General features: G+C 31.2%; 2 protein-coding genes across 2 annotated transcripts; both read right to left on the bottom strand.

The window, feature by feature from the left end:
* Positions 1-224: 224 nt before the first annotated feature.
* On the bottom strand, positions 225-1,287 carry LOC145749881 (transmembrane emp24 domain-containing protein 6-like). Its single transcript, XM_082565763.1, has 5 exons — positions 1,081-1,287; positions 826-958; positions 610-764; positions 416-534; positions 225-339 (listed from the first exon to the last, which is right to left on the bottom strand). Exons 1-5 carry the CDS (start codon positions 1,285-1,287, stop codon positions 225-227), a joined length of 729 nt encoding a protein of 242 aa, XP_082421889.1.
* Positions 1,288-1,720: 433 nt separating this feature from the next.
* Positions 1,721-24,367, bottom strand: LOC145751448 (maltase-glucoamylase-like). Its single transcript, XM_082567592.1, has 56 exons — positions 24,274-24,367; positions 23,952-24,087; positions 23,051-23,279; positions 22,779-22,930; positions 22,267-22,435; positions 21,954-22,050; positions 21,429-21,667; positions 21,025-21,143; positions 20,766-20,955; positions 20,338-20,451; positions 20,053-20,143; positions 19,798-19,945; positions 19,262-19,386; positions 18,865-19,045; positions 18,522-18,641; positions 17,990-18,132; positions 17,739-17,842; positions 17,192-17,518; positions 17,054-17,133; positions 16,743-16,900; positions 16,079-16,188; positions 15,694-15,842; positions 15,180-15,348; positions 14,802-14,935; positions 14,110-14,307; positions 13,781-13,919; positions 13,383-13,553; positions 12,900-13,095; positions 12,696-12,828; positions 12,236-12,404; positions 11,931-12,047; positions 11,510-11,658; positions 11,176-11,316; positions 10,674-10,799; positions 10,434-10,572; positions 10,051-10,215; positions 9,699-9,803; positions 9,117-9,280; positions 8,712-8,814; positions 8,080-8,225; positions 7,848-7,961; positions 7,508-7,659; positions 7,224-7,343; positions 6,868-6,995; positions 6,680-6,786; positions 6,438-6,558; positions 5,678-5,797; positions 5,338-5,434; positions 4,687-4,820; positions 4,151-4,312; positions 3,812-3,928; positions 3,458-3,606; positions 3,131-3,275; positions 2,761-2,856; positions 2,523-2,681; positions 1,721-1,942 (listed from the first exon to the last, which is right to left on the bottom strand). The coding sequence occupies exons 1-56, from the start codon at positions 24,347-24,349 to the stop codon at positions 1,721-1,723; spliced, it is 8,064 nt and encodes a 2,687-aa protein (XP_082423718.1). The 5' UTR covers positions 24,350-24,367.
* Between the last annotated feature and the right edge of the window lie 511 nt (positions 24,368-24,878).

Consider the following 24,878-nt stretch of genomic DNA (forward strand, 5'->3'; position numbering starts at 1 on the left):
CGCCGATCAATAACCATGCTTAGTAAGAATTAATTCGGGGATTCACCGATTTTGCCGCGAAAGAACAAAGAACATAACTCTAGTACGAATAAGACATAAAAATTCACCATTTTAAAATTTATTTTATTGCATATCGTTAAAACACTTGCCATTTAATATTTAACTAAATTCTTCTCATTTTAGTTTTGTAAATTAAAAACAAATACGTAAATTAAAATTTAATGCTAAGCTCTAGGTTTGTGAGTTGGAGTGCTTGTTGATAGTCTAAATAGCCTTTTTACCGCATAGGTTTGTGTGTAAGCAATTACGATCAACGAAAGGCTGACAAACATTGATAATCTAAAATAAACAACATAAAATATGTAACAAAAAAACGCTATATATTTAATGTTATAAGCAAAAGCATTAATATCACCTTGTAATATATAAAGCGTTTTCTTCCATGTAAGCTAAATCTCCCGCTTCAAGTCTTCTCAAAAACGACATATGGTGCCACAGAACAAACATGGACCGGTTAATAATTAGAGTAGAATTCTAAATAAAGCATATTAAAATATTTGCTGGATTAACAAATAATGCAAAACTCGACAGCATAGGTTTTGTTGTTACCATTAAAACTTCGTAAGATTCTGAGTCTGTACTATTCGTGTTTTCTAAAGTGACTTCTTCAATTTTTTCCCAAGGATTCAATATTCCAATATAAACTTGAACCTTCTTTTCAAGAAATCGGCCCATAAAATTGCTAAAACAAAACTCGTACACTCCTGCAAAAACAAAAATCCAGATAAGAATTAATATATAAAAGCTTGTAGATGCTAACTCTACCTGTGTCGACTATAGGCAGTGCTGGTAAATCCAACTGTTGTTCGTATTGTTCTGCATGCAGAACTTTCTTATTTGGATCACTTATCATTACTGATAAAACGTTTGATGAAACAGAAGTAGAGCCTGTAAGTACCTTTAAAAGAGTTTCTTTTTGTTTATATTTGATAACTATCGACAAATTTATACTTTTACCTTCTTTTGGTATAAATAAAAACAAATATTAAAACCTTGCTTAAAACATAGATATTACCCTACCTTAAATGAGAATGAAAGTTTTGCACCGGTCTTTATGTTTTGGTAAAAACATTCTCTGACTCTGCGCTGCAAGATAAAAGCAAACTCGATGGTATGGTGAGGTGAAATCTCAGCATAATCGACATAGCCTTCCGATTCGGCCTTTTCAACAAACCCAATACAGAGAACAAATAATACAACAACACAAAAACCAACTTTGTTTCTCATTCTAATTTATTTTAAAAGTTATGCCCAGTTTTTTAAAAATAGAACTTTACAACAGTAACTGTAGAAGTAACATGTTGCCTGCGAATTCGCCGGCTGGAACTGTGTCTGTGACGTCATTAAGCAAGCACTGTTGTAAATTGGTTGCGTCGAAAAACAAACAACGTTGTCAAATGCTTGGCAAAAATTAATATGAAAATGTCTTATCTATCTTTAAAAGAAATCTAGGTCCAAATGTCGTAAGGATTTTATTTTAAATAATTAGCTAATGTGCGAGTATAAGTGTAAAATTGATTTAAATTAGATTTACAAAATATATACAATACTATTTCTTAATTTAAATATACAAAAAATTACATCTACTTAATATATAAAACCACTTCTTCTTAATAATACATTATTTATATATTTAAGACACAAAATTTTGTTACAATTACTATGTCCAAGTAATAGTATGATTAGCAGTTAATGACAAGTCTAGATTATTAACCCGTAATGGTTTTAGAGTGGAATCATAAGTAAAATTAGCTGGTGAACCGTTGACACTTACACTGCTTACTAAAGACGCGAGACCATACACATCTATATGATCAAAATGCAGAGCGTTCAACTCAGGTAGGTCTACTGCAGGATGAGTAACAGTAAAGTTCAATGTATTCTATAAAATACAAGTCAATTTTATAACATTTTAGAAGGTATTTAACCTAAATGAATAAAATATATCCTTTTTAACAGCTTAAACTTAGGATTTTTAAATGTAACCGTGCCGAGCAAGATATACAATGTTTAATATCAAGCAACGACGTATATATAATAATAAATAAAGTCAACAAAATGTAACATGAAATAAATTAAAATAACCTCTAATCAAACTTAATAAAAAAATAATACAAAATCTCCAGCAGCTTGGTGTAGTAGTCAGAACACTTGACTTCACTACATGAGGTCCTAGGTTTAATTCTCACTGCACTCATGCTCTAGCGCTATTACGTAAGACGCTATACACGGTATAAACCCCTGCTGGGCCAACACCTAATTAACATTTTATATATTGGACAATTATATTTTATAATATCCCAAACTATTTTATAATATCCCAAACTGCCAGCTCGAAACTGGGTCGGGGTGACAAATGTTACTTTATGTTCAGGTCTTGAAGTCGACCTTCCCCCCTTAAAAATAAATAAATACATAAAAAAATGTTTACAAAAAAAACGAGTTACAAAAAAATTACAAACCGAGCGGCAATCAAAATCAATGAGTGTGTAGCTTTCACCAACGTTTCTAGCTTCACCATCATCCCAATATAAAAATCCAGATGCATGGTTACTGCTGTCAAGCGCGACTAGTACAGAAAGATTTTGGGTTCGACTAATGACAGTTGTAACTGCAGGTTCCTTTATAAAAAAATTTAAAAAAATTTTAGACTTCGGTTTTTGAATTACTTTATAGTTAAAAATTGTAAGATATAAGCACCTGCATCGGTATCACGTGACCACCACGGACATGTAACGGAATGTAGTCTAACGGAGCATCTAGTAAAATAAATTTTCCGGAGTTCACTTCCCTTCCCTATATTAAAAAGTTAAACACTGTCGAACATTTTTTATGATGTTATTTTTTAGGTTAGTTATTTTATGTAGTTACCTTATAACATACATCCCAATATTTAAATAAAAAATTTAAAAATTATAGTATTAAAACAAAAAAGGGTTTAAAATAGAAGGCCAAAGCAAGTACTTTTTACTATTTTAATTTTACTGCCATAAAAATATTCTTACAATTTTTTTCATTTTTCTCCAATTTTAAAATAAAGAAATACAGGCGATATAACATTTAAACTTACCGATCTAAAATCAAACCATCTAGAATCTGAAGGAAAATAGGCGGTGACGTCAACAGCACCTTGGTCAAGGACTGGTGAAATCAAGAAAGCAGGACCAAGTAAGAACTGACGATCTACATTCCAGGTTTGAGAATCTTCAGGAAATCTAAAAAATACAAAAAACAAAGCATACAGTTTTGAGAAATACTTTATTTAATTCATAGTGTATGATGATTTAAAAAAAAATGTATTTAGTTTACAATTGCTAGTTCATGTTTAATAATTTTACAAAATAGTTGAATAATTTTTATTCAACTTATTCGTAAAAAACGCTGATTATAAACATACTCGTGTAACAAAGCTCTAACTAAAGTTCCCCCGTTCTGAGTGACGTAATAAAATTGAGAATACATGTATGGCAATATTGAATATCTGATGTTTAAAACATCACGTGATGAATTAGTCACAGCCTCGCCAAATGCAGTAGGGTCCTGAGGCTAAATTAAGAAACAAAAATCAGCACAATATTTTGTTTAAAAAAAATTAAAAATTACAATTTCATTATTTCAATTTAGTCATTGGCCTGATTCTCTTTTTTACGTTAACAAAAATCAATATGCTTAAAAATGCTTTTAAGTCATTACATTATAAGTTATCTTAATCTATAACGTTTTATAAGTTAAAGATAAACTAATCATTTACGTTCATGCCAAATCCGTTGTGATTTCGACTAAAGGGGTAGAAGGCACCAACTTGCATCCAACGTTGACACATTTCTGCAGTTGCATTGAACCAGAAACCACAAATATCTGCCCCAACCTTTGTTAATAAAAAAAAAACAATATTAACTAACACTAACTGCTTAAATTATGCACAAATCCATTTTTTTTAATTATCAACTAAAAAAAAATTCACAAATTATAAAAAAAGTTTAGTTAAAAACAAAGATTAACGTTACAGATATATTAAAATTAACATTTGAACATCTAACAAAGGGCATTTTTAAAGTGCCCTAAGACAACATGTTACTGTTTAACTTACATAAGGGAAGCCAAACAGATTGTATTCAAACATAGCAGGAATTGACCATGCAATTTGCGGCCACAAACTCTGATTGTCGCCCAACCAATGACTTGCGTATTTTCCAGTTCCAGCAAAATTGGATCGCGTAATCACAAAACTTCGTTTTTCAGGAAATATTACCTAAAAAGAGAAAAAAAGTTTTTTTAAATAACAAACTGTACTGCAAAATGTTTTTTTTTGTATATATCTTTATCCTCGATGTGAGAAAGTCGAATGCGCGACTTTAACATAGAGTAACATCAGTTACTCCGACCCAGTCTCGAGTTGCCTGTGGCAGTTTGGGATATTATAGATTATAATTGCCCAATAATTATACTGCTGATTAAGTGCTGGCTCAGCAGCAGTTCAAACCGTTTATAGCACCTTACTCAAGGACGCTACAGCGTGAGATCAGTGGGGATTGAACCCACGACCTCATTTGTGGTCGTTTTATAAGAAATCAGCCCCCTACTACTTTATTTTATACAAGTTTAATGTTTTTTTATTTTTATTACTTCAGCTGTTTTATAGGTGACTTCGGACATAGAGTGACCATACAGACTGTGTGTATTGTAATGTATGCCGAGGTACTGTTTGTTGTCCATGCATATCGTCTTGTCGTGCATTCCTCTCCAATAACCAAGAATTCCTACAACACCAAAAATATTAAAAACAAAGCCTTTAAGGTTGCACCATTTTTTTAACTAGAACAATAATTTGACTCAATTTCCTTTAAAAAACTGTTATTTTTTTGTATATATCTTTATCCTCGATGTGAGAAGGTCAAATGCGCAACCTAAACATAGAGTAACATTAGTTACTTCGACCCAGTCTCGAGTTGCCTTCAGTAGTTTGGGATAATATAGATTATAATTGCCCGTTGATGAAGTTGCTGATTAAGTATTTGCTTAGCAGGAAATCATACCGTTTATAGCATCTTACTCAAGGGCGCTACGGTTTGAGAGCAGTGAGTATTAAACCCACGACCTCATTAGTGGTGTAGCAAGTGTTCTGAAGACTACACCACGCTTCCAGCTATTTGTAAAAGTATGTTTAATAATTTTATTATTATTTAAATCATATAAATTTCTAAAGTACTTTATTTATATTGAAAACAAGCTTACCTTTATTAGGATACGATTATTAAATTTACATGTTATACTTACGTGGAATGTAGGGCGGGAAATTATATTTTCCCGTGCAGTTCATATTTGCAAACTTTTCTGGGTCGTCCGGTTGAAAGTTGGCAGGTTCGTTCATATCCTGTATCCAAAAAGGTAGTCAATATAATATAAATTCCTATAATGCATTTTTATTGCCTTCAACCTTATTTAAGCCAATTATAGCCAAAATTGATTTATATTGATAAACTATAAATTTTAAAAATAAAATCAGGATTGGATTTAAACAACAATTTAAAAAAAAAAATTTAAACTAAGAAGTAAACTAAATTTTTATTTAATATTAAAGTAAAAAAGTTGACTGTAGATAAAGTGGTTTACATACAATCCAAATTGCATCAAATTTAATATCTAGAGTATCGTAGAAATCTTTATATTGATCATCCCACCATTTCTGTACATCTGGATTTGTAAAATCTGGATGATAAGTGTCACCAGGCCAAACCTAAAATTTGAACAAATTTAGAGTGCTTTTAAACAATAGCATTTACATAATGCTAAAAGCTGACATACATAAAAATACGTTTATGATAACTTTTATAGCATTATACTAATCTTATCTTTATCCTTGATGTGGAAAAGTCGAATGCGCGACCTAAACATAGAATAACATCAGTTACTCAGACCCAGTCTCGAGTTGCCTGTGGCAGTTTGAGATATTATATAGATTATATTTGCCCGGTAATTATGCTGCCGATTAAATGCGGGATCAGCAGAAGTTCATACCGTTTATAGCGCCTTACTTAAAGCGCCTTACTTAAAAAAACGTTTATAGCGCCTTACTGCACTACGGCATGAGAGCAGTGGAGATTGAACCCACGACCTCATGGTGGTGTAGCAAGTGCTCTTACCGCTACACAACGCTGTTGGTTTCTTAACACCCGGTTGCGATTTAAAAGGTTTTGGGTTTGGGCACTACCAAAGCCACCATAACAGTCTTTAAATCAGGCGTTTGTAAACTAATATACACCTTAATTAAATAATAAAACCCATTATCTTAGGATCTTAAACAAAACATTTTTTATACATCAAAATTTAAGTATAAAATATTGCAAATATATTAAGACAAAAATGTTTTTATTTACTTCTGTTAACACAGGTTTTGTTCCAGTTGGATCCTTTATAAAAATGTCTTCTGTAATTCCTTCATCGTATGCTTTGTAACCTGCTTCTATCTTAATCCCAGGGTCAATAATAACAACGTATCTAAAAAAATGAATAAAACCAGAATTTTGTGAAAAATAATAACAAAAACAAAATTTAAGTAATATTTGCATTTAAATTAATATAAAATTTTTTGTTTTAAAATAAAATAAATTATATTTACTTCATTCCCCAATCGTGAAGTTGGTCAATATATTCAGGTAATCCATCATAAGTTTCATGATCGTAAGTAAATGATTTGTATTGATCCATGTAGTCAATATCACCATACTAAAATTATCAAAAAAAATCCAAATCCAAATCCTACGTTTACTTATATATACAACTACTGTTTAAATTAATTTTTTTTACTTGAATATCATAGGGCATGTTGGCAGCTCGCATGTCGTCAACCACTTGTTTAACGTTGTCCAAAGGTCCATAACCCCATCTCGATAACTGAAAACCAAGAGACCAATATGGCGGCATTGGTGCCAAGCCTGAAAATAAATATGATTTTTATGTTTTGAATAAATAATATTACATCTAACATACGTATAAATGCATTGGGAATTAAACCAAAGACCTATTGTAGTGATACTTACCGTCACAAATTATTAAGAGGGTTTTTAATATTATCAGACATATACAAAAAGTGCAATTGATTACTGTTTTTACTGAAAATTCATGATAGACTATGTTTAAAAAAGTAAACATAAGATTTTTACCGATGAGGTTGTGATATTCCTGAACGACCTGCTCGGGGGAATCCCCTACGAATAGATAGAAATCAAGAACTCCGCCAGTGACCCGGTAAGTAATGGCAGGAGTCGGCTGCAGCAAAACGTCTAAAAATGATTAATTTATTTAATTTTTTTCAAATTAAAAAATATTGTCCAATTTAAAAAAAATAAGTTTACTTTTTCACAAAAAGTTTTATAATGAGTTCTGTTCTTTAAAAAAATTAAGAAAATTCGCAAAAGAATAAAAAATACACTGAAATAATGTTTACCCATTGCATTAGAGTTATGTAGATACACTCCATAAGCCTTTCCTCCCAATCCAATCCCCATGAAAAAGGTTTGATGACCGTACAAGTTCCATTCGTCAACTGGAGCGACATCTCTTGTAAAAATGGCCCATCTTTTCCAATTCAAATCGTGTCTAAAATCATTTTTTAGTTATTTGTTATCATTTAGGTTAAATTAGTAAAGTAAAGCACTAAAAAATAAAAAGCTATCACTTGAATTTTTCACTCTTTTCCATCCCTTTTGGCTAACTTTTAGATCCTAATTATTCTAATAAAACAATGTTACTTAAAATATATTCAAAAAAGTTGTTGATCTTTATACCTATATCTTCTGTGGTTATGTTCTCCAAACCCATATATGTTAAGAGTTGGTAGACTTGTCGATATTTGCAAGAATTGGTCTGAGAAAACCAGGGCGCCTTGTGACGAATCAAAACTAAACATAAAACAATTTTTAAAGACCAACCTTAAAAAAGAAAAGTTTTGTAACATTTGAAATTGGGATAACTTTTGTTTTTAAAAATTGCAATAAAATGATTTTTTATATAGTTCACATTTCTTCGTTGTTGTCCTTTCTTGTCACTTTCACAGAAAATGGGTTGTTGGTTACATTAACATTAAAATTTGAAGTACTTGGGTCAGAATTAATAGTATCATCTAACGCGGGGACTTCCCATCTTCCCAGTTCTTGGTCGTTAAACTAACAGAATTAAAATTTCACAACAGTTAGTTATACATGAAAATGAATGTTTGATATTTTAGCAGGTAAAATGTATTGACTATATAGTGTTAAACAGGAAGCTGATATATATTTTTTTGTATATATCTTTATCCTCAATGTGGAAAAGTCTTAAACATAAAGTAACAACAGTTACTTCGACCCAATCTCGAGTTGCCTGTGGCAGTTTTAAATATTGTATAGATTATAACTGCCTGGTAATTATGCTGCTGATTAAGTGCTGGCTCAGCAGGAGTTCACATCGTTTACAACGCTTAACTCAAAGGCGCTACAGCGAGAGAGCAGTGGGTATTGAACCTACGACCTCATTAGTGGTGTAGCAAGTGTTCTTACCACTACACCACGTTGCCGTTTTTTTTGTATTATATATCTTTTAAAATATCTTAACTATTTTACAGTTAGCTAGGAGTTTTATTTCCAAAAAAATGAACAAAAATCCCGATTTACCTTCATGCGAAGTCTGTTGTTAGTTTGATATTCAACTTCGAATGTTATTGTATTAATATCAGCACCATATAACGTTGGTGTGGATCGACGTTCTAACATATACCTTTAGAATAAAGAATTGAGTAAAAACGTGATGCAGTTGATAACAAACTTTAGTTACTCAGAAATTTGATAAAAAAATTATTAAACTGTTTTTCTTATTATGTACTTTTTTTTTGGTCTATAAGTTTTAATAAACGGCATTACTTTGTTAATTAATTTAAAAAAGATACTTTATTTAATTATTTAAATCGAAACTTTGAAATTATTCCGTTTTTGTAAGCATATCTGTGTTAGTCTTACATCTTATAGTTGTATAACAGTATAAGATTAATGTCTTTGATGTAAAGTTAATATTGTAATTACGTTATGGAAGAAGATCCCCCACTTGCTTCCTCTTGGCTTGTTACATTATAACCATGTCTTGAAGTGGTGTCACCAGAGAAAAAGCAAGTTGGAACGCCAGGAGTAGTTGTACTCTGCCAAAGACAACCTCTTGATTCACAATCAGCTTGATTAGGTTCTAAAACGTAAATTGTATCAAATATTGTTTAAAATTAAGATTTAATTCAAAGATTATAAACGCTTTGTTATGGCCCATTGAATTACTAATTTTACAAAAAATAATATTTAAACCTTCAAAATATATCAATTACAAAAGAAGCAATTGTTTAATATGAATACATAAAATATTATAAAATAACAAGTAAAAGTTTTAACAGAATCCAACTCATTGCTTTACTGTATAAATGTACGTAAGTAAACTGTGTATATTAGAAAGTTCTCCAAACTTTTTGTAGTTTACATTTGTTGCATTTTTAAGCAAACCCGCGAACCTAATATTCTTAATTTAATTAATTTTGTAGCCTCTCGGTGCTTTATGTACTAGCTAAACACCTGCATTTTTCTTAAAATATATTTAACAAATATAAGCAATAAAATATACATACCAATATTTAAGTCGGGCATGCAATCGAACCTGGACCATTCGTTATTAACTTCCCATCTCAACATAAACTCTTGGTTAAGCTGAAGATTGAGTTGTACGGTCAACTAAAAAAATCAAGCAAAACATAAGAATAATAAAAAAACTAAAAAATTTGTACTTAAAAAAATGAAAAAAAAATATATACAGTTTTAAACCATTTTATTTTATAACACTTTTATGTTGCTATAATAATATAACTATTTTTTAATATAATTTAGTTATTATATGTTGTAGTTTTTTGTAGTTTGTTTAATACGTTTTTTAAATTATGAAAGTTTTTTTAAAAGTTTTCTCACTTTTTTTTTAACTTACCTGTTTAGTAAACGAATCTTGAAGATAATCCGTTGATGGTAATAAATTGTTTCCTAAAAATACCCTCGTGACGTCATCACGTAATCCCATAACAATTACTGTTCCTAATTTCATACTAGCAGAATCCGTAAATCCGTCATTTAGAATTCGATTTTCCAAAACATTCTAAAAAAAGTTGACTTAAGAATTTAGCAAAAAGTTAGTGAAATTTTAAAAAACCATATTAAAAAAAAGTATTGATAACTTTGCCATTTTTGTAAAAAAAATATATTCTTTTATAGATTAAAAATGTATTTAGTATTTATAAATATAATTTTGCATTTTATATTTTTTTGTTCCAAATGCAAAGTATTTTTCTAAAATGTCATTTTTTATTTTTTTACCCCTTCGCAACTAAACGTTGAGTAGAAATAATTTTTGGAAGAAATCGACTCTTTTTCTTCACCGTCATCCCAAAATAAGTTTCCAGCAGCCTTGTGGTCGTCATTCAAAGCTACAATTAACCCAAAACTATTCTGTCGACTAAAAAAAAACAAATAGACCTTATTAGGAAAATTTTTTATAAAATTTTTCGTAAAAATTACAAAAAAAAATAATATTTAAAGTGGTTGTTTTTGGTTCACCTAAAATAAGTGGTGTTTGCTGGTTCCTGGGTTGGTAAAATGTAACCACCTTGAATATGGATGTTGATGTGGTCTTTGGGCGCCTGGAGTGTCACAACTGAGCCCCGTTTTGCAATTTCCATTCCACTATTAATGTTTATATTTTGCATTAGTTTTCTACATAATTCATTTACATTTGGCCAGTAATAACGTTTGTAGTTAATATTTATTTAGTTTCTGACTTAGAGTTTTTATTTTTAAATACAATAACTTAAAAATAAATAATACTCTCAAATACAGAACCTAAAACTAGTGTATTTAAACTCTTTATAATATGCTAAAATAGATAAATTGTTTAGTTATAAACGCTTTTTAAAAGGTCTAAATTATTTTTGAATTTTTTTACAAACAGACAGTTTAATTTTATAGCATAACTTACATTTACGTCTCCACAATTTAGAATCAATTGCACTACCAGTAAATACACTAATAGGACATAGTGATAATGAAAGAGTCTAGTTACCTGTAATAATCAAACCATCTTGCATCAGGAAAATAAGCATCAACCGCAAGTTTCCCTTCTTCCAACACTGGACTTATCAAAAGACTTGAACCCCATAAAAACTGGGTGTCAACTTCCCAAGTTAGTTGGTCACTCGGGAATCTAAAAAAAAATTATTTTAAATTTTTTTTATAAAAGTTATTTTTTAGTTTGGCTTTTTCTAAAATATAATTTTGTTAGACTTATTTTTAAATTGTGTTATAGAATTATTAACAGATTTCAAATCAAATTAAGTACTTGATACTTTAAATATTTTTCACAAACTTTCAGACAAAAATACTAAAAGTCGTCTTACTCGTGCAAAAGTGGACGAACTACAGTAGACCCACTTATATGACTGTGATAAAATAGTGTGTACAAATATGGCAACAAAGTGTAGCGGGTCAACAAAACTTTCTTAACCGCGGATGCGAACTCGGGACCCCAAGCAGCAGGATCTTGTCTCTAAATAAAAAATTTAAAAAATAATGAATTTAAAATAGAAATAAAAAAATGAATTTAAAATAAGAATAAAAAAACTGTGAGTGCGTAAATATTACTAAAATATATTTGATTAGTTAAAAAATATAACCAGCAAAAAACTGCTTTAGCAAATAAGTAATACTAATTTTACATAAAAATAACTTTAAAAAATTTAAAAACCTGGTTGTTAACTATTACTATGTTCCAACTGCAATAACGTGTAACTATTTGATTCTACTACACATTTAACTTACCCTTGAATCTAGGACAGCATGATTTCTACTGAACGGATAAAAAGCACCGAGTTGACTCCATCTTAAACACATTTCTTCTTCCGCTTCTCCGAAAAATCCACAAATATCTGCTCCGATCTTGAGAAAAAAAATTATAAATAAATAAAAAAAAAGGTTCACAAAATTTAAAATAATAAATTTTTCATTTAAAAGTTATTTTTAAAAGTTTAAATAAAGATATTATTGTGTTTGAGTTTCAATTTTCTTCAAAATTCATTTTTTTTATCATTTTTTTTTTATTTTTTTATAAATCCGAATTTATTTACGTAAGGAATTCCAAATAGGCCGAACTCGAACATTCCAATAATTGAAGATTTAAGATGTGGCCACTTGCTGGTGTTGTCGCCCAACCAATGTCCGACAAAACTTCCTGCGCCAGGATAAGTCGATCGACTGATGACGTAACATCTTTTACCGGTAGCCTCGCGACAAGCACTAAAAATGTTAAAGTTACTAAACCTTATTGAAGAAGTTATAACTACACAAAACCACGTGAGTATTGCTATCCGTTTTGGTCATTTTAAAACTGCTGGACAACTTAAAATCCAAGTATTATATGTGTATCATTTGCTAAGTATACCCAATGCAAAGAAAATTATTATTATGCCTGTGAAAGCGTTACTGTGTAAAGCTTAGGCAAATCCGAGTCTTATGCTGGCCTTTGTAGTATTAACCATTGATACATGATGTGTAAAAAATTGTTAAAAATTTTTACAAAGCTCTTACCTTAGAGTAGGTTCTGCCTGCGACCAACCATATAAACTGTGTACATTGTAATGTAGTTCTCCTTCTGCTGTTCCATTGTATTGCCTACTGGACATGCATATTGTTTTGTCATAAACTGTTGCACCCGCCATCTCTAAACAAAGTTTTAGACTAGTTTTTAAACGTAAGAGTAGTATTTTTAAAAACCAAACTATTAAATCCTACTTGTCAGGTAAGGTGGGTTGTCGTATTGATTTCCAGCAGGGCAGCCTTCAGTTGATCCTGCCACGAAACTTGCCGGTTCGTTCATATCAATCCATAAACCATCAAACTTAAGTTGGTTGTTGTAAAAGTCAACGATGTGATTTCTCCACCACGCTTTGGCCTCAGGTTTAAAATAATCTGGGAAGGCCACATGAGCCTAAAAGTGAAACGTTAAAAGTAGAAGTTAAAAAAGTAAAGCACAATAATAGCTACACTTGTTAAAATACGCATTAACAGCACCTTAAACCAATACTACTGACATGATATGCACTTAAAACGTGTTCTATGTGATAACTATTATCTAATAATACAAGTTATGCTTGTTTTTATTTAATAATAGTTTGTTATATTAGTAATACTTGTACCCAGATAAAGTATGCACATATCACAAACCAAAACTTATACCTATTCACTGTTAAACTCATTTTTGTTATGCAATTATACTTTAAAAAATAAATGTGAAAACCAAAATACCGGTCCAGAGTTATCCGGCAACGCTGGCCAAACTGTTCCAAACAAAACGTTTCCATTGCTATCTCTTATAAAAACATCGTCTTTTCCATCATCCCAAGCTGGGTAAGAACCTGCAGTTTCGTTTGCACTAATAGCTGGGTCCTGCATTAAAAAAAAAAAATAAATAAATTACAGATTTCTGTCTAAAGTATGCAGAGCAAAATTCGAATATTCCTCAAAATTAATAGAGAAGATGTAGGCCTATTTAACTTTACCATATACTAAGACTTAAGGTTTAAATTTTTAAAACCAAACCATTAAAAATAAATTTAAAACTTGTGATTTAGTTAGAGCAAGCTTTAAAAATCTACATAACGTATTTAACTTACCAATATTATAACATATCTCATTTTATAATTGTCTCTCATAACATCGACATAATCAGACAAGCCTGGATAGTTAACTGGGTCAATTGTAAAATCTAATTGTCTTTCCATGTAGTCGATATCTCCATACTGAACATCGTATCTAAAATTAAACAAATTAAGTGGATAATATATAAATATTATTAAGTTAAATGTAATTCCAATACATGTAAATATTTAAGAAACGACTCGGGACTGGGTCAGAGTAACTGTTGTTACTCTATATTAAGGTCGCGCATTCGACCTTCCAACATCAAGGATAAATGTATAAACAAAATAAAACTTATACTTACGGTATATCATAATCTCTCATGCCTTCCACTACCTTTTTAAGTTCTTCAATATTTCCATAACCATACTTGCACAACTGAAAACCAAGTGACCAATAAGGAGGCATCATAGGAAGGCCGATTGCTTGAATATATTGTTGAGCCACTTGTTCAGGACCAGGACCAAGGAAAAGATAAAAGTCGAGCACGCCGCCTATGGTCCTACAAAACAAAATACAACCATAAAATTATCGTGTGGTTATAATTTATATAATGTTTAATTTGTTACCCTACGCAGGGCAACTTCTTATCAATTGTATTATTATGCACCGGCAATGTGGTGTAGCGGTTAGAACACTTTCTACACCACACATGAGGTCCTGGGTTCAATCTCCACTGCTCTCATGCTGAGGCGCCCATGAGTAATGCACTAAATGGTTTGAACTCCTGCTGAGCCAGCACTTAATCAACAGCATAACTATCGCGCAAATATAATCTATAATATCCCAAACTGCAACAGGCAACTCGAGACTGGGTCGGAATAACTGATGTTACTCTATGTTTAGGTCGCACATTCGACTTTCTCACATCGAGGATAAAGATATATACAAAAAAAGAATAAATTTTTACAGGTATATAAAATAGTCTGGACACATTTTTAACTAGATACAGAGTAAATAACCAAAGCAAAGCTCTATTTTATAAAAGACAAATACCTGTATGTTAGGGATGGATAAGGGGTTAAGTTAACTTCCATTGGGTTGCTGGATAGGAGGAACATAGCGTGGGCATGACCAGATTTTTCAACAATCATGTGAACGGGATGATATCCGTACAAGTTTGCATTTTGCTTTGATTTAATAAATACATAAGTTAAAAGTTTTACAAGTATTTATATATTTTCGCAAACACCAAAAAGTTAAATTTTCTTTTTTAAGTTGATAGTTAAAAGAAACTTTTAACAAAAAAACAAGTATTTGTATACAATAAACAAATACCTAAAATTGATGCATTATAAAAATTTTAAGATCCTACGATTTAAATACTTAGGGCTATAAAACATTATTATTGACAAATACAAAAAATACCAATACCTTGACTCCTTCGTCTCTCGCATGCATACCATGGGTTGTCCAATAAAAATCGTGTTTATAATTTTCATGTTCTGCTTCTCCAAGACCGTACATGTAAGTTGTTGCTGTTTTAGTCGAGAGTTGTAAGAATTGGTTTTCGTAGATTAAAGCACCAACTGAGGTATCAACCCTATATAAAGAGTTAAAAAATACTCTAAACACTTACTAAGTAACTTGTTGGTTTAAATTGTAAACTATTTGGTTTAAAATGTAGTTACGGTAGATTAAATTGATTTGGTGGTTTAAATTTAATAGTTTAAATTGTAAGATAGGCAAGCTTTAATTGTAAAACTGATTTGATGGTTTAAATTGTAATCCTGACAGTCAAAAAAAGCTTTATATCAAAAAAAATTTGGTCTTTAATACAGTTTATAGGCAGCAGCCAATCTAAAAAATCTTACATAAAAGACAGCAGAAGTAAAAAGTGCGACGCTAATCGTTTAAACTGTAATGACAAAAGAGTATTTGTACTTACAAGACTTCCCTAGTGGATCTACGAACCACTTTAAACGAGAAAGGTTCATCTTGATATATAACCTCATATAACGGATCGACCGGTAACTCGGATTCAACTCCATTCATTTGTAATGGAACTTCGTATCTATCGTTCGATGGATCTGAAATCTAAAAATCAAAAGAAACTCCTAGCAAGATAGGTCCAAAAAAAATCTTTGAATAATATACATCTCATAAGATTAACATATGGTAATGCATGTTTGTGTATAATTAACAAAAAAAAACGTATAAGTTAATGACAATGCTTTTTCTCGTAGTTTCTTCCTGTTTAACAATGATTTTTTAGGATAGTTGAAAAAGGCAATTCTTTTTATATGTACAAAACGAATTTAAATTTTATTTACTTTGATTCTTAATTGGTGTGCTGAGTGCATTTCGACCTCAAACTTTAACGTTTGAACTGGGTCTTTAAACCAAGTTGGTTTGCTTAATTTTTCCAAATACAAAACTTCACCTGTTTATGTATAAAATATTGAATTTATACCACGTAAAATATAAAAAAAATAAAAGTTAAATAAAAATTGGTGTTAAAATCTTTTTATAAACTTATATACTTTGCAGCTCTAGATTAATTTGTTGATGAAAAATATTAATGTTTTTTTTTGTATATATCTTTATCCTCGATATACATCTTTATCTTCGATGTACACCACGCTGCCGGTGTGTAAGCTGTTTGTAAAAACCGGGCTCAAAAGTGCTTATTGTAGCAATTGTATGACTTAAAATATGTTAAAACGTATCTCAGGTACCTTATTTCATATTACTTCAACTGTATTCCCAATTATTTTAGAAGTAAATTTGTACGATGTTACGAGTTTTAAATGCCAAAATAAATACTTTGTCTTTTTTTAAATTTAAATATCCTCGATGTGAGAAGGTCGACTTCACGACCTAAACATAGAGTAACATCAGTTACCCCGACCCAGTCTCGAGTTTCCTTAATAGTTGACTACCATTGATAGCAGTCTTTTAGGAATCTGATTGCTAAAAAATCTATCATTAACTTACCCCTAGCAGTGGCTTCAGGTGCTGTATCTTTCTTATACATTCCGTAATTATCAGGGAAAAAACACCAAGGTATTCTGGGAACGTCTACACCACTCCAAGTGCATCCACGCGCCTCACACGATTCTTGGTTCGCGGCAGTATCGGGGTGACAATCAAATCTAAAAATATTAGGAGTTTACTTCATTTCTAACTAATATGTTTGTAAAGTGCACAAAAATAGCAGTTCTAACAAATAAAAACTTTTAGTCAAAAAAAAATAAAAAAATGTTTTTTTTTTTAAAAAAATCAAATACACCTTAAATTTCAACTACCTGTTAAAATATTGATTACTGTCCCATGCGACACTCCAATTTGAAGTCATTGGAAGCTGCAGTCCATGAACATACAATTTCTGCATAAAACAATTAAATTAAATACCTAATCCGGTTATTAGTAAAAACATTTCTTACCTTGCTGTTGCTATCAAACGTAAACTGCTCGTGTGCCACCCCGTTCACCAAAACTCGTATTACATCTTCGTGGGGAATTCCCAATATAACCACGTGATCAAAAATCATCGAATCCGAACCGGCGTAGTTGTTCCTATTGACCGTCGACCACAGACTGTCTTGAGTGCCAGAAAACGACAACATGGTGTAATGTTTGTTTTCAATGGTGTCTATCGAGTCCCAGTCGTCCCAGAAAAGATGGCCTGACCCAGTTTTGGGTGAATCGTCCAACGCGTAAATTAATCCAAGTGGGTTGTTTCGTTGTTTTTCAGTAGTCTGTGCAGGAGTCTAATTGAAAATTTAAAAAAAATTGTATTTTGTTGTTTTGTAATAATTTTTTTTTTTTACAAAATAAATAAAAGATATATTAAAAAAACATTTATTTATACACTTATTAAAACAAATTATTATTAAATACAAAACTAACCAAGTTTGCATCGTTTAAAACAGACACAACCACAAAATATATTTAATTTTTAGCCCTTTTTTAATTTTGCGGAAGTCTTACCTGAATAGGAATTATACTTCCTCCTCGAACGTGGATCGGCAAATGATCCCAAGGAGCTTGGAAGAATGTTGTTCTCTTTCTACTTCCAGAAGGAATCTCAAGACCTATAAAAAAAGTATTTTTCTAAATTTTTGAATTTACAGAATAAAAAATACCAAATTTTTATTACATAATAAACATATAAGATGAAGCTATACGAAATTAATATTATAATTTAATTTTTTATAAATTTTTAAGTTTTTTAAACATACCTGTATAATAATCATACCATCTCGCATCGGGGACATACCCTTCAACTGACGTCATTCCTTCATCAAGGACGGGGGTAAAAAGCATATGACCCCCCAGAAGAAATTGTCTGTCGACGGTGTAGGTTGTAATATCGGTAGGAAATCTTTAAAATTAAAAAAATAAAAATTTTATAATTTTTTTATTGTACTATACGTATAATTTACAACGATTAAATATTTTTAAAATAAGATTTATTTAATTTTGTTTTGTAGTTTGGCCATTTTAATAAAGCTAAAAGAAATAAATTTAAATTACCTTAAGTAGTTACAAATTATAACAAATAAAGCAACAAAACAAAATTAAACAAATATAAACACTTTAACATACAATTATATATCTGTCTTGGGCAGCGACTTGATGTGCATAATTTTACCAATCATTTTAAAATATATTTTTAACAACATCTTATTAAAATATCTGACATTACATTTTATATTAATAGAAAACATTAGAATATGACACTTTTCTTATTACCCTTTTGTTCTAACTTACTCGGCCATAAGAGATCTTATCACAGTCGAGCCATCAACATGAGCGTCGTAAAACAAAGTATAAAAATAAGGAAGAACTGTATAACGAACATCTAGAATCTTTTTCGATGCAGCAATAAACCTAAAAAAGAAAAATTACGTGCAGTGTAAATGGGACAATTATATTCCTTTAGAATTGTTTGTAAGTAGAACTGAAAACGTAACAGCACAAATATGAAAAATTTTAGATTTTAAGCTGTCATTTCAAATCTAAAAGTTAAATACAAAAAAACAATAAAAAAATTAAATTTTGATATTTCTAACAAGCCCAAGCTTACATATACATAATTAACCAAGCTACTTACTTGGGACCAAACACTGCTGGATCCTGGTCCGCAAATCCCAGTCCGTTATGGTTCCTAGCAAACGGATAAAACGCACCGAGTTGTGTCCATCTCATGCATAATTCTTCAGTTGTGTCTTGGAAGAATCCGCAAATGTCAGCACCGACGTAAGGAATACCGAATAAATTAAATTCCAACATTCCTATAATTTAGAAAAAGTTAATAATTTTAATCTAAATCCAAATAGAATTTATGATTGATTTTTACTTTTAAAAAGTATATCTAATGAACCCAGTGCATCATTTAAACACTGTTTAAACATCAAACACTTATTCAAGCAAAGTTTATGTTAAAATAATATTATAAAAAAAGTGAGTCAGAGAGCCTAATTTATAAAATATAATAAACTCTTGTTAACCTATAATAGAAGCGCTTAGATAATGCCATTGACTTGTGTTATCTCCAAGCCAATGTCCAGAATTTTGACCACTTCCAGGGTAAGTCGATCTTGAAATCACCATACACCGTTCTCCAGTTGATTCCCTAATTATATTTGTATTTTAAGTGTTTGTATAGTAAAAAGGCGTCATTTTTTGTATATATCTTTATCCTCGATGTAGGAAGGTCGAATGCGCGACCCAAACATAGAGTAACAACAGTTACTCCGATCCAGTCTCGAGTTGCCTGTGGCAATTTGGAATTTTTTAGATTATAATTGTCCGATAATTAAACTGCTGATTAAGTGCTGACTCAGCAGAAGTTCATACCGTTTATAGCGCCTTACTTGAAGGCACTTCAGCATGAGATCACTGAGGAACGAACCTAGGACCTCATGTAGTGTAGAAAGTGTTCTTACCACTACACAACAGTGCCGGTTTTTTAGAATGCTAGCCTTAATACGTAGACATTTATACATTTTAGACTTAATCTAAAACTACAGCTAGGCACATTTACCTGCAGGATTCTAACGTGGGCAGGGTTTGACTCCACCCATATAAGCTGTGCATGTTGTAATGTCTATCGTTCGAGCCTGTCTTGGGGTTATATTGTATGTTCGACATACAAGTTGTCTTGTCGTATAGTTTCCCAGACCCAAGTATTTCTACAGAGAAAGCGATTGTTTAAGTATATCTACAGGGTAACTTGGTTGAAAACTTTAAATTTGTGTCTGTTTCAATTAAATTTTAATTGTATTTAAACTCTAATTACTTGGAAAATATGGCAGGGGATCGTCCCATTTCGTGCTGGGACATCCATTATCGGGAGAACCGTGAGTAAAGCTAGCTGGCTCGTTCATATCCTAAAAAAAGTGTTTTTTTTATATATAAAAATCCAATATTTTATTGTGTAAATGTTTATAAAGAAAACCAACGTAGATGTTTATTAAGAATTATTTTTTTCACAGACATATTTAATTATATCAAACTAGACCTATTGTATAACTGTTTTTTTATGTTTTATTTAAGGTAGTAGGAAGAGTTTGTTATGACTTACAATCCATAATCCATCAAATTCTATTCGCTTATGAAAATCTACAGTAAGATCTGTCCACCATTGTTTTGTTGAATCTTTAAAAAAATCGGGGAAAGCTGTATGTGCTCGAAACGTCTAAAAAAATGTAAAAAAATATAATTTGACCCATTTTTAAATTTAAATTATTAAACTTGTTTGGAAAACCGGTAGCGTTGTGTAGTGGTCAGAATACATGCTACACCACATGAAGTCCTAGATTCGATCCCCAGTGTCCATATGCTGTAGCGCCCTTGAGTAAAGGGCTATAAACGGTATGAACTTCTGCTGAGCCCACACCATCTAATCAAAAGCTTAATTACCGGCAATTATAATCTATAGTTTCACTTCACATATCGAGGATAAAGATATACACAAAAAAAAATTAAAATTGATGAACGCTCATTTCGTACAGCAGTTTGAGAATCCCAATCCCACGAAGTATTAACATAAATCCCCGGTAAATCGGGCCACACTTTCCCGTAGGCAATTTCCCCGTCCTCGGTCGTTATAAAAACGTCATCTTCTTGTCCTAAATCCCAGGGAGGATACGTACCAGTCGTTTCGTTCCCACTTATGGCTGGATCAAAGATAATAATGTACCTTGAAAAATAAAAATAGTTGTTAGCCCCCAAAAATTCTGAAGTTGATAAAATTTAAACAAGAATTTACTTCATTTGGTGAGTGCTCTTTAAGTCTTTAACAAAGTCGCCAAGACCCGGGTAAGTTGTGGAGTTGATTGTAAAATCCAATTGTCTGTCCATGTAATCAATATCAGAATATTGGACGTCCTAAATCAATCAAGAAATAAAACAATATAAAAAACTATGATATGATCAGTGGTTTTGAGGGTAACGCAATTTATTTTTTTTAATTTTTTTTAAGGTGCTTGTAAATGGTTTAACTATTAACATTTGTTTAACCAACTATTTTCTTATCATGTTCATTTACTGCTGCCTTACAACCGTTTACAGTCTACTTTTATTTGTTTAAAATTTTACGACATCGCAGTTAATAGCAGTAAATTTTGCAGCGGCATGTCGTTATTTAAAAATCTGATCGTTAAATTTACTTACATAAGGTATTTCAGACGCTAGCATTCTGTCAACGACTTTTTTCAGTTTGTCCAAACTACCGTAGCCATAACGACAAAGTTGAAAGCCTAGAGACCACATGGGTGGCATGTACGGTCGTCCAATAGTTGCAGTGTATTGTGCAACAACCGCTTCGGGGCTAGGTCCAAGGTAAATGTAAAAATCCAAGAGGCCACCGACGGTGCGATAAGTAAGTGCCGGTGTAGGTTGCAAAGTAACATCTAAAATTATAAGGCAGTGATTAGTAACAAATATGCTTCAATATGAAACAATTAAAATTTGAAACAAAAATATGTTCAATTTGCCATAAAAATATTTGTAAATTGTAAAGCTATGATAGGTTGAACCAAAATCATGTTAAAAAAAATTAAAAATATGCAAGTGTTAGTTTTTAAACTTAACAATTTTTGTAAAACTATTGGTTTATTTTAAAACGATTGCTATAACATATTTAAATATATAACTTATAATTAAAATATACTTAAATAATCAAATAACAAAGTTAACCTTGGGCATTGCTGTTAAGAAAAAAGAGACCGTTTGCATTTCCATCCCCCTCCATACAAAGATGGAATGGGTGAACTCCATATAAATTCACATCATACTAAGAAAAAAATATTTAAAAAAATAATTTTAATTTAAAAAATGCAGTAGATTAAAGCTCAAATATGTGTGTACAAACGGGTAGAAAGGATATGTAGATTATGTGATCATACATTCAAGAAACTTCTTTCTAAAATATTCTTCTTAAAAGGTCAGAGTTGAAAAATCTTAAAAGTATGGGGGATATAAAAAATAAATAAAATTTGGAGTAACTTACTCCAACCCCTTGATCCCTTGAAAACATTCCATGTGACTTCCAATTCATATCATGTTTAAAATTCCTGTGCATGTGTTCACCAAAACCATAAATATATTCGGAAGCCAGTAATGTGGAAATTTGTAGAAACTGATCGGCAAATGCAAGTCTACCAACAGATGTGTCAAATCTGTAACATATCAAATCAAAAATGCTTAAAATAATAGTTCTTTTAACCTATTTTTAGGCAGTTTTTAACAATTTTTGGGAATAACTTTTTTTAATAATTACTTTTTTAGTTTCGTCAAATATTTACCAATATACACAAACATCAAGCATATTGGCACTAAAGCATAATAGTAAAGCAATACTGGTTTTCAAGTACACACTTGACGCCCTTTTAGTGTATTTAGTTATCAGTGATTAATGTTTATGTATGTGTGTAGGTGTTAAGTGTAGTCAAAGTAAAATTCCCCTAACAAGCAGACGTGCATCAGAACACTTGTGATATAACTCGTAAATATTGATCTTACATGACTGCTCCAGTTGACTTTCGTACAATTTTAATTGAAAATAAACCCCCGCTTGTTTTCGGGAAAGTGAGATCGAAAAGTGGGTCGTCTGGTGTTTCAGGCGTTTCGTGATTCCATGGAACTTCAAATCTTTTTTCTTCAGTCGGTTCAATCTAAAAATATAAGTAAAAGTTAAGCTGTAATTGAATCAGTTACCTTAATACTGCATTAAATGGTGAAACTAACAAAGCTATGACATACAGTCCTTGAATGATAATTGTAAAACAACAGACCTTAATTCTCAGTTTTTCGTTGGATACTATTATTACGGTAACAGTTAATTTGTCGAATTCAGTCCCGTATGGAAATACGCCTCCACTTCTTGCATTCTTTGTAGACTGCAAGTTTATTGTGTAGCCATTTGGAGAAGCAGTTGGTTCGGTCGCAGTGTATCCATCAGTGTTAGAATAAAAACAGGAGGGAGCACTTGAATCTGGTTGTTCTGAGGGTGACCATATACAACTAAGAAAAGCATTTAAAGTTTAAATATAAAAGAATTTCAAATTGCTAAACATAAAAATATAGCAAATTCTTTAGACATTTGAATTCAACTAGTCTGTTTAAAGAAAGCTTAAAAGAAACATTAAAATAATTGTTGATAAAATTGATAAAACGATTTCGAGTTTTTTTAATAAAAAAGTTGTTAATATATATATTGTTTAATCTATCTGTAAGCCTTTAGCCATAGTATAAAATTTTCGTTAAACAAATGTCATAATATGAAAAAACACTTTTTTTCGCCTTCAGGTGCTAGGTTTTATATTTTTTATTAGGAAAGGGTGCGCATTGTAATGTGTTTTTAATTTATCCGTAAATGCCGAGTTAAAAGCGAATAATGTGGCATTCGGCCGATTCGAACACGAAACCTTTCGACTCGTAGCCCTATTTTATGACCGCTCTCTACACTTTACAAATACTAAGTTAACTTTTTTTTTCCATATCACCTTAAGGTGATAGGTTTTATTTTTTTTATTGGGTATGGGGTGTGATATTGTGACGTGGTTGAGCTATCCGTAAACGCCGGGCTCAAGGGCGAATAGTGTGACGTTGGTGCGGTTCGAACCCGAAACCTTCGGGCTCGTAGTCCGACGCCATGACCGGTTCGCCACACTACCGGACACTAAGTTAACTTACCCTCTTTCGTTGCAATTTTTTTCGGTTGCTCCACCTTCAGGATAACAATCAAACCGATCCCAGTCAGTGTTATAAGCTGGAGTGGTGGTTTCTGGACTTTCAGTTACCACAACTTGGTTTTCAGGACAATTTGGTTCTGTTAAAAGACAAACCATTAACAGTGTAGTTAAATTAAATAAGATTAAAACATAGTTTAAAATTCAATAACTAAGTATTATTTGATATGCTAATTTTTAAAACAACGCATCTTGATTGGTTAATTTTATCTTCGAAAGTAGATAGGCAAATAATATCGAATTTAGGATTCATTAAGAAGGCTTACCTAATACTAGTAAGTATATAGGAAGAACAACAACTAAAATCAACAAACTGACTGCAACCATTCCTGCCATAACCATTAAGAAAGTTCTCGAAGAAGATTCATCTGTAGGTTTTTTCGATGATAACTTTAAACAATTAGAAGGGGTCAGTTTGTTTACAAAAAAAATTTGACCAGAGGTTAAAAAATGTTTTAAATGCACTAATCAGTGAATTTAAACTGTGTAATATGTGTATGTTTAAAAAAAAGTCAAAAACTGACTTACAAATGGTAATTTTACATACCAGAGCGTTTGAAACATTTTTTGGTTCTGGCGGATTGGTTTCCATTTCTACAGAATCACTTGCAGTTTCTGTAGAAGCCATTACATCCAAGTTTTTACGTAATTTTATACAGCCTCCTACCTAAATAAATCTGTTAAAAATAACAATATTTTATCTACTTTATAAAAAACTGACCAAATCATTTAAAAAAAAAAAAATTAAAAAATTGGCTTAAAATATCTTTTTAATATCAGTGGTAACTTGCTAGCCGTTAAAACGAGTTACGTAACATCTAAGAGTAATTTTAAATGTTTCTGCAGTGATGGTTTTCCTGCAAGAGCAAAC

This window comes from Corella eumyota, chromosome 4, assembly GCF_963082875.1.
Source record: "Corella eumyota chromosome 4, kaCorEumy4.1, whole genome shotgun sequence".
In the NCBI taxonomy this organism is placed as follows: Eukaryota; Metazoa; Chordata; class Ascidiacea; order Phlebobranchia; family Corellidae; genus Corella; species Corella eumyota.

Bases quoted from the DNA above. Each gene is read 5' to 3' on its own strand.
- LOC145749881 (XM_082565763.1), bottom strand. From the start codon at position 1,287: ATGAGAAACAAAGTTGGTTTTTGTGTTGTTGTATTATTTGTTCTCTGT. The intron at 959-1,080 runs GTAGGGTAATAT...ACTCTTTTAAAG, and splicing joins AACTTTCATTCTCATTTAAG to GTACTTACAGGCTCTACTTC. The intron at 340-415 runs GTGATATTAATG...TGTTTATTTTAG, and splicing joins AACGCTTTATATATTACAAG to ATTATCAATGTTTGTCAGCC.
- LOC145751448 (XM_082567592.1), bottom strand. From the start codon at position 24,349: ATGGTTATGGCAGGAATGGTTGCAGTCAGTTTGTTGATTTTAGTTGTT. The intron at 24,088-24,273 runs GTAAGCCTTCTT...GTCTTTTAACAG, and splicing joins TATATACTTACTAGTATTAG to AACCAAATTGTCCTGAAAAC. The intron at 9,281-9,698 runs ATGTATATTTTA...GATACAATTTAC, and splicing joins TGCCCGACTTAAATATTGGT to GTTTTAGAACCTAATCAAGC.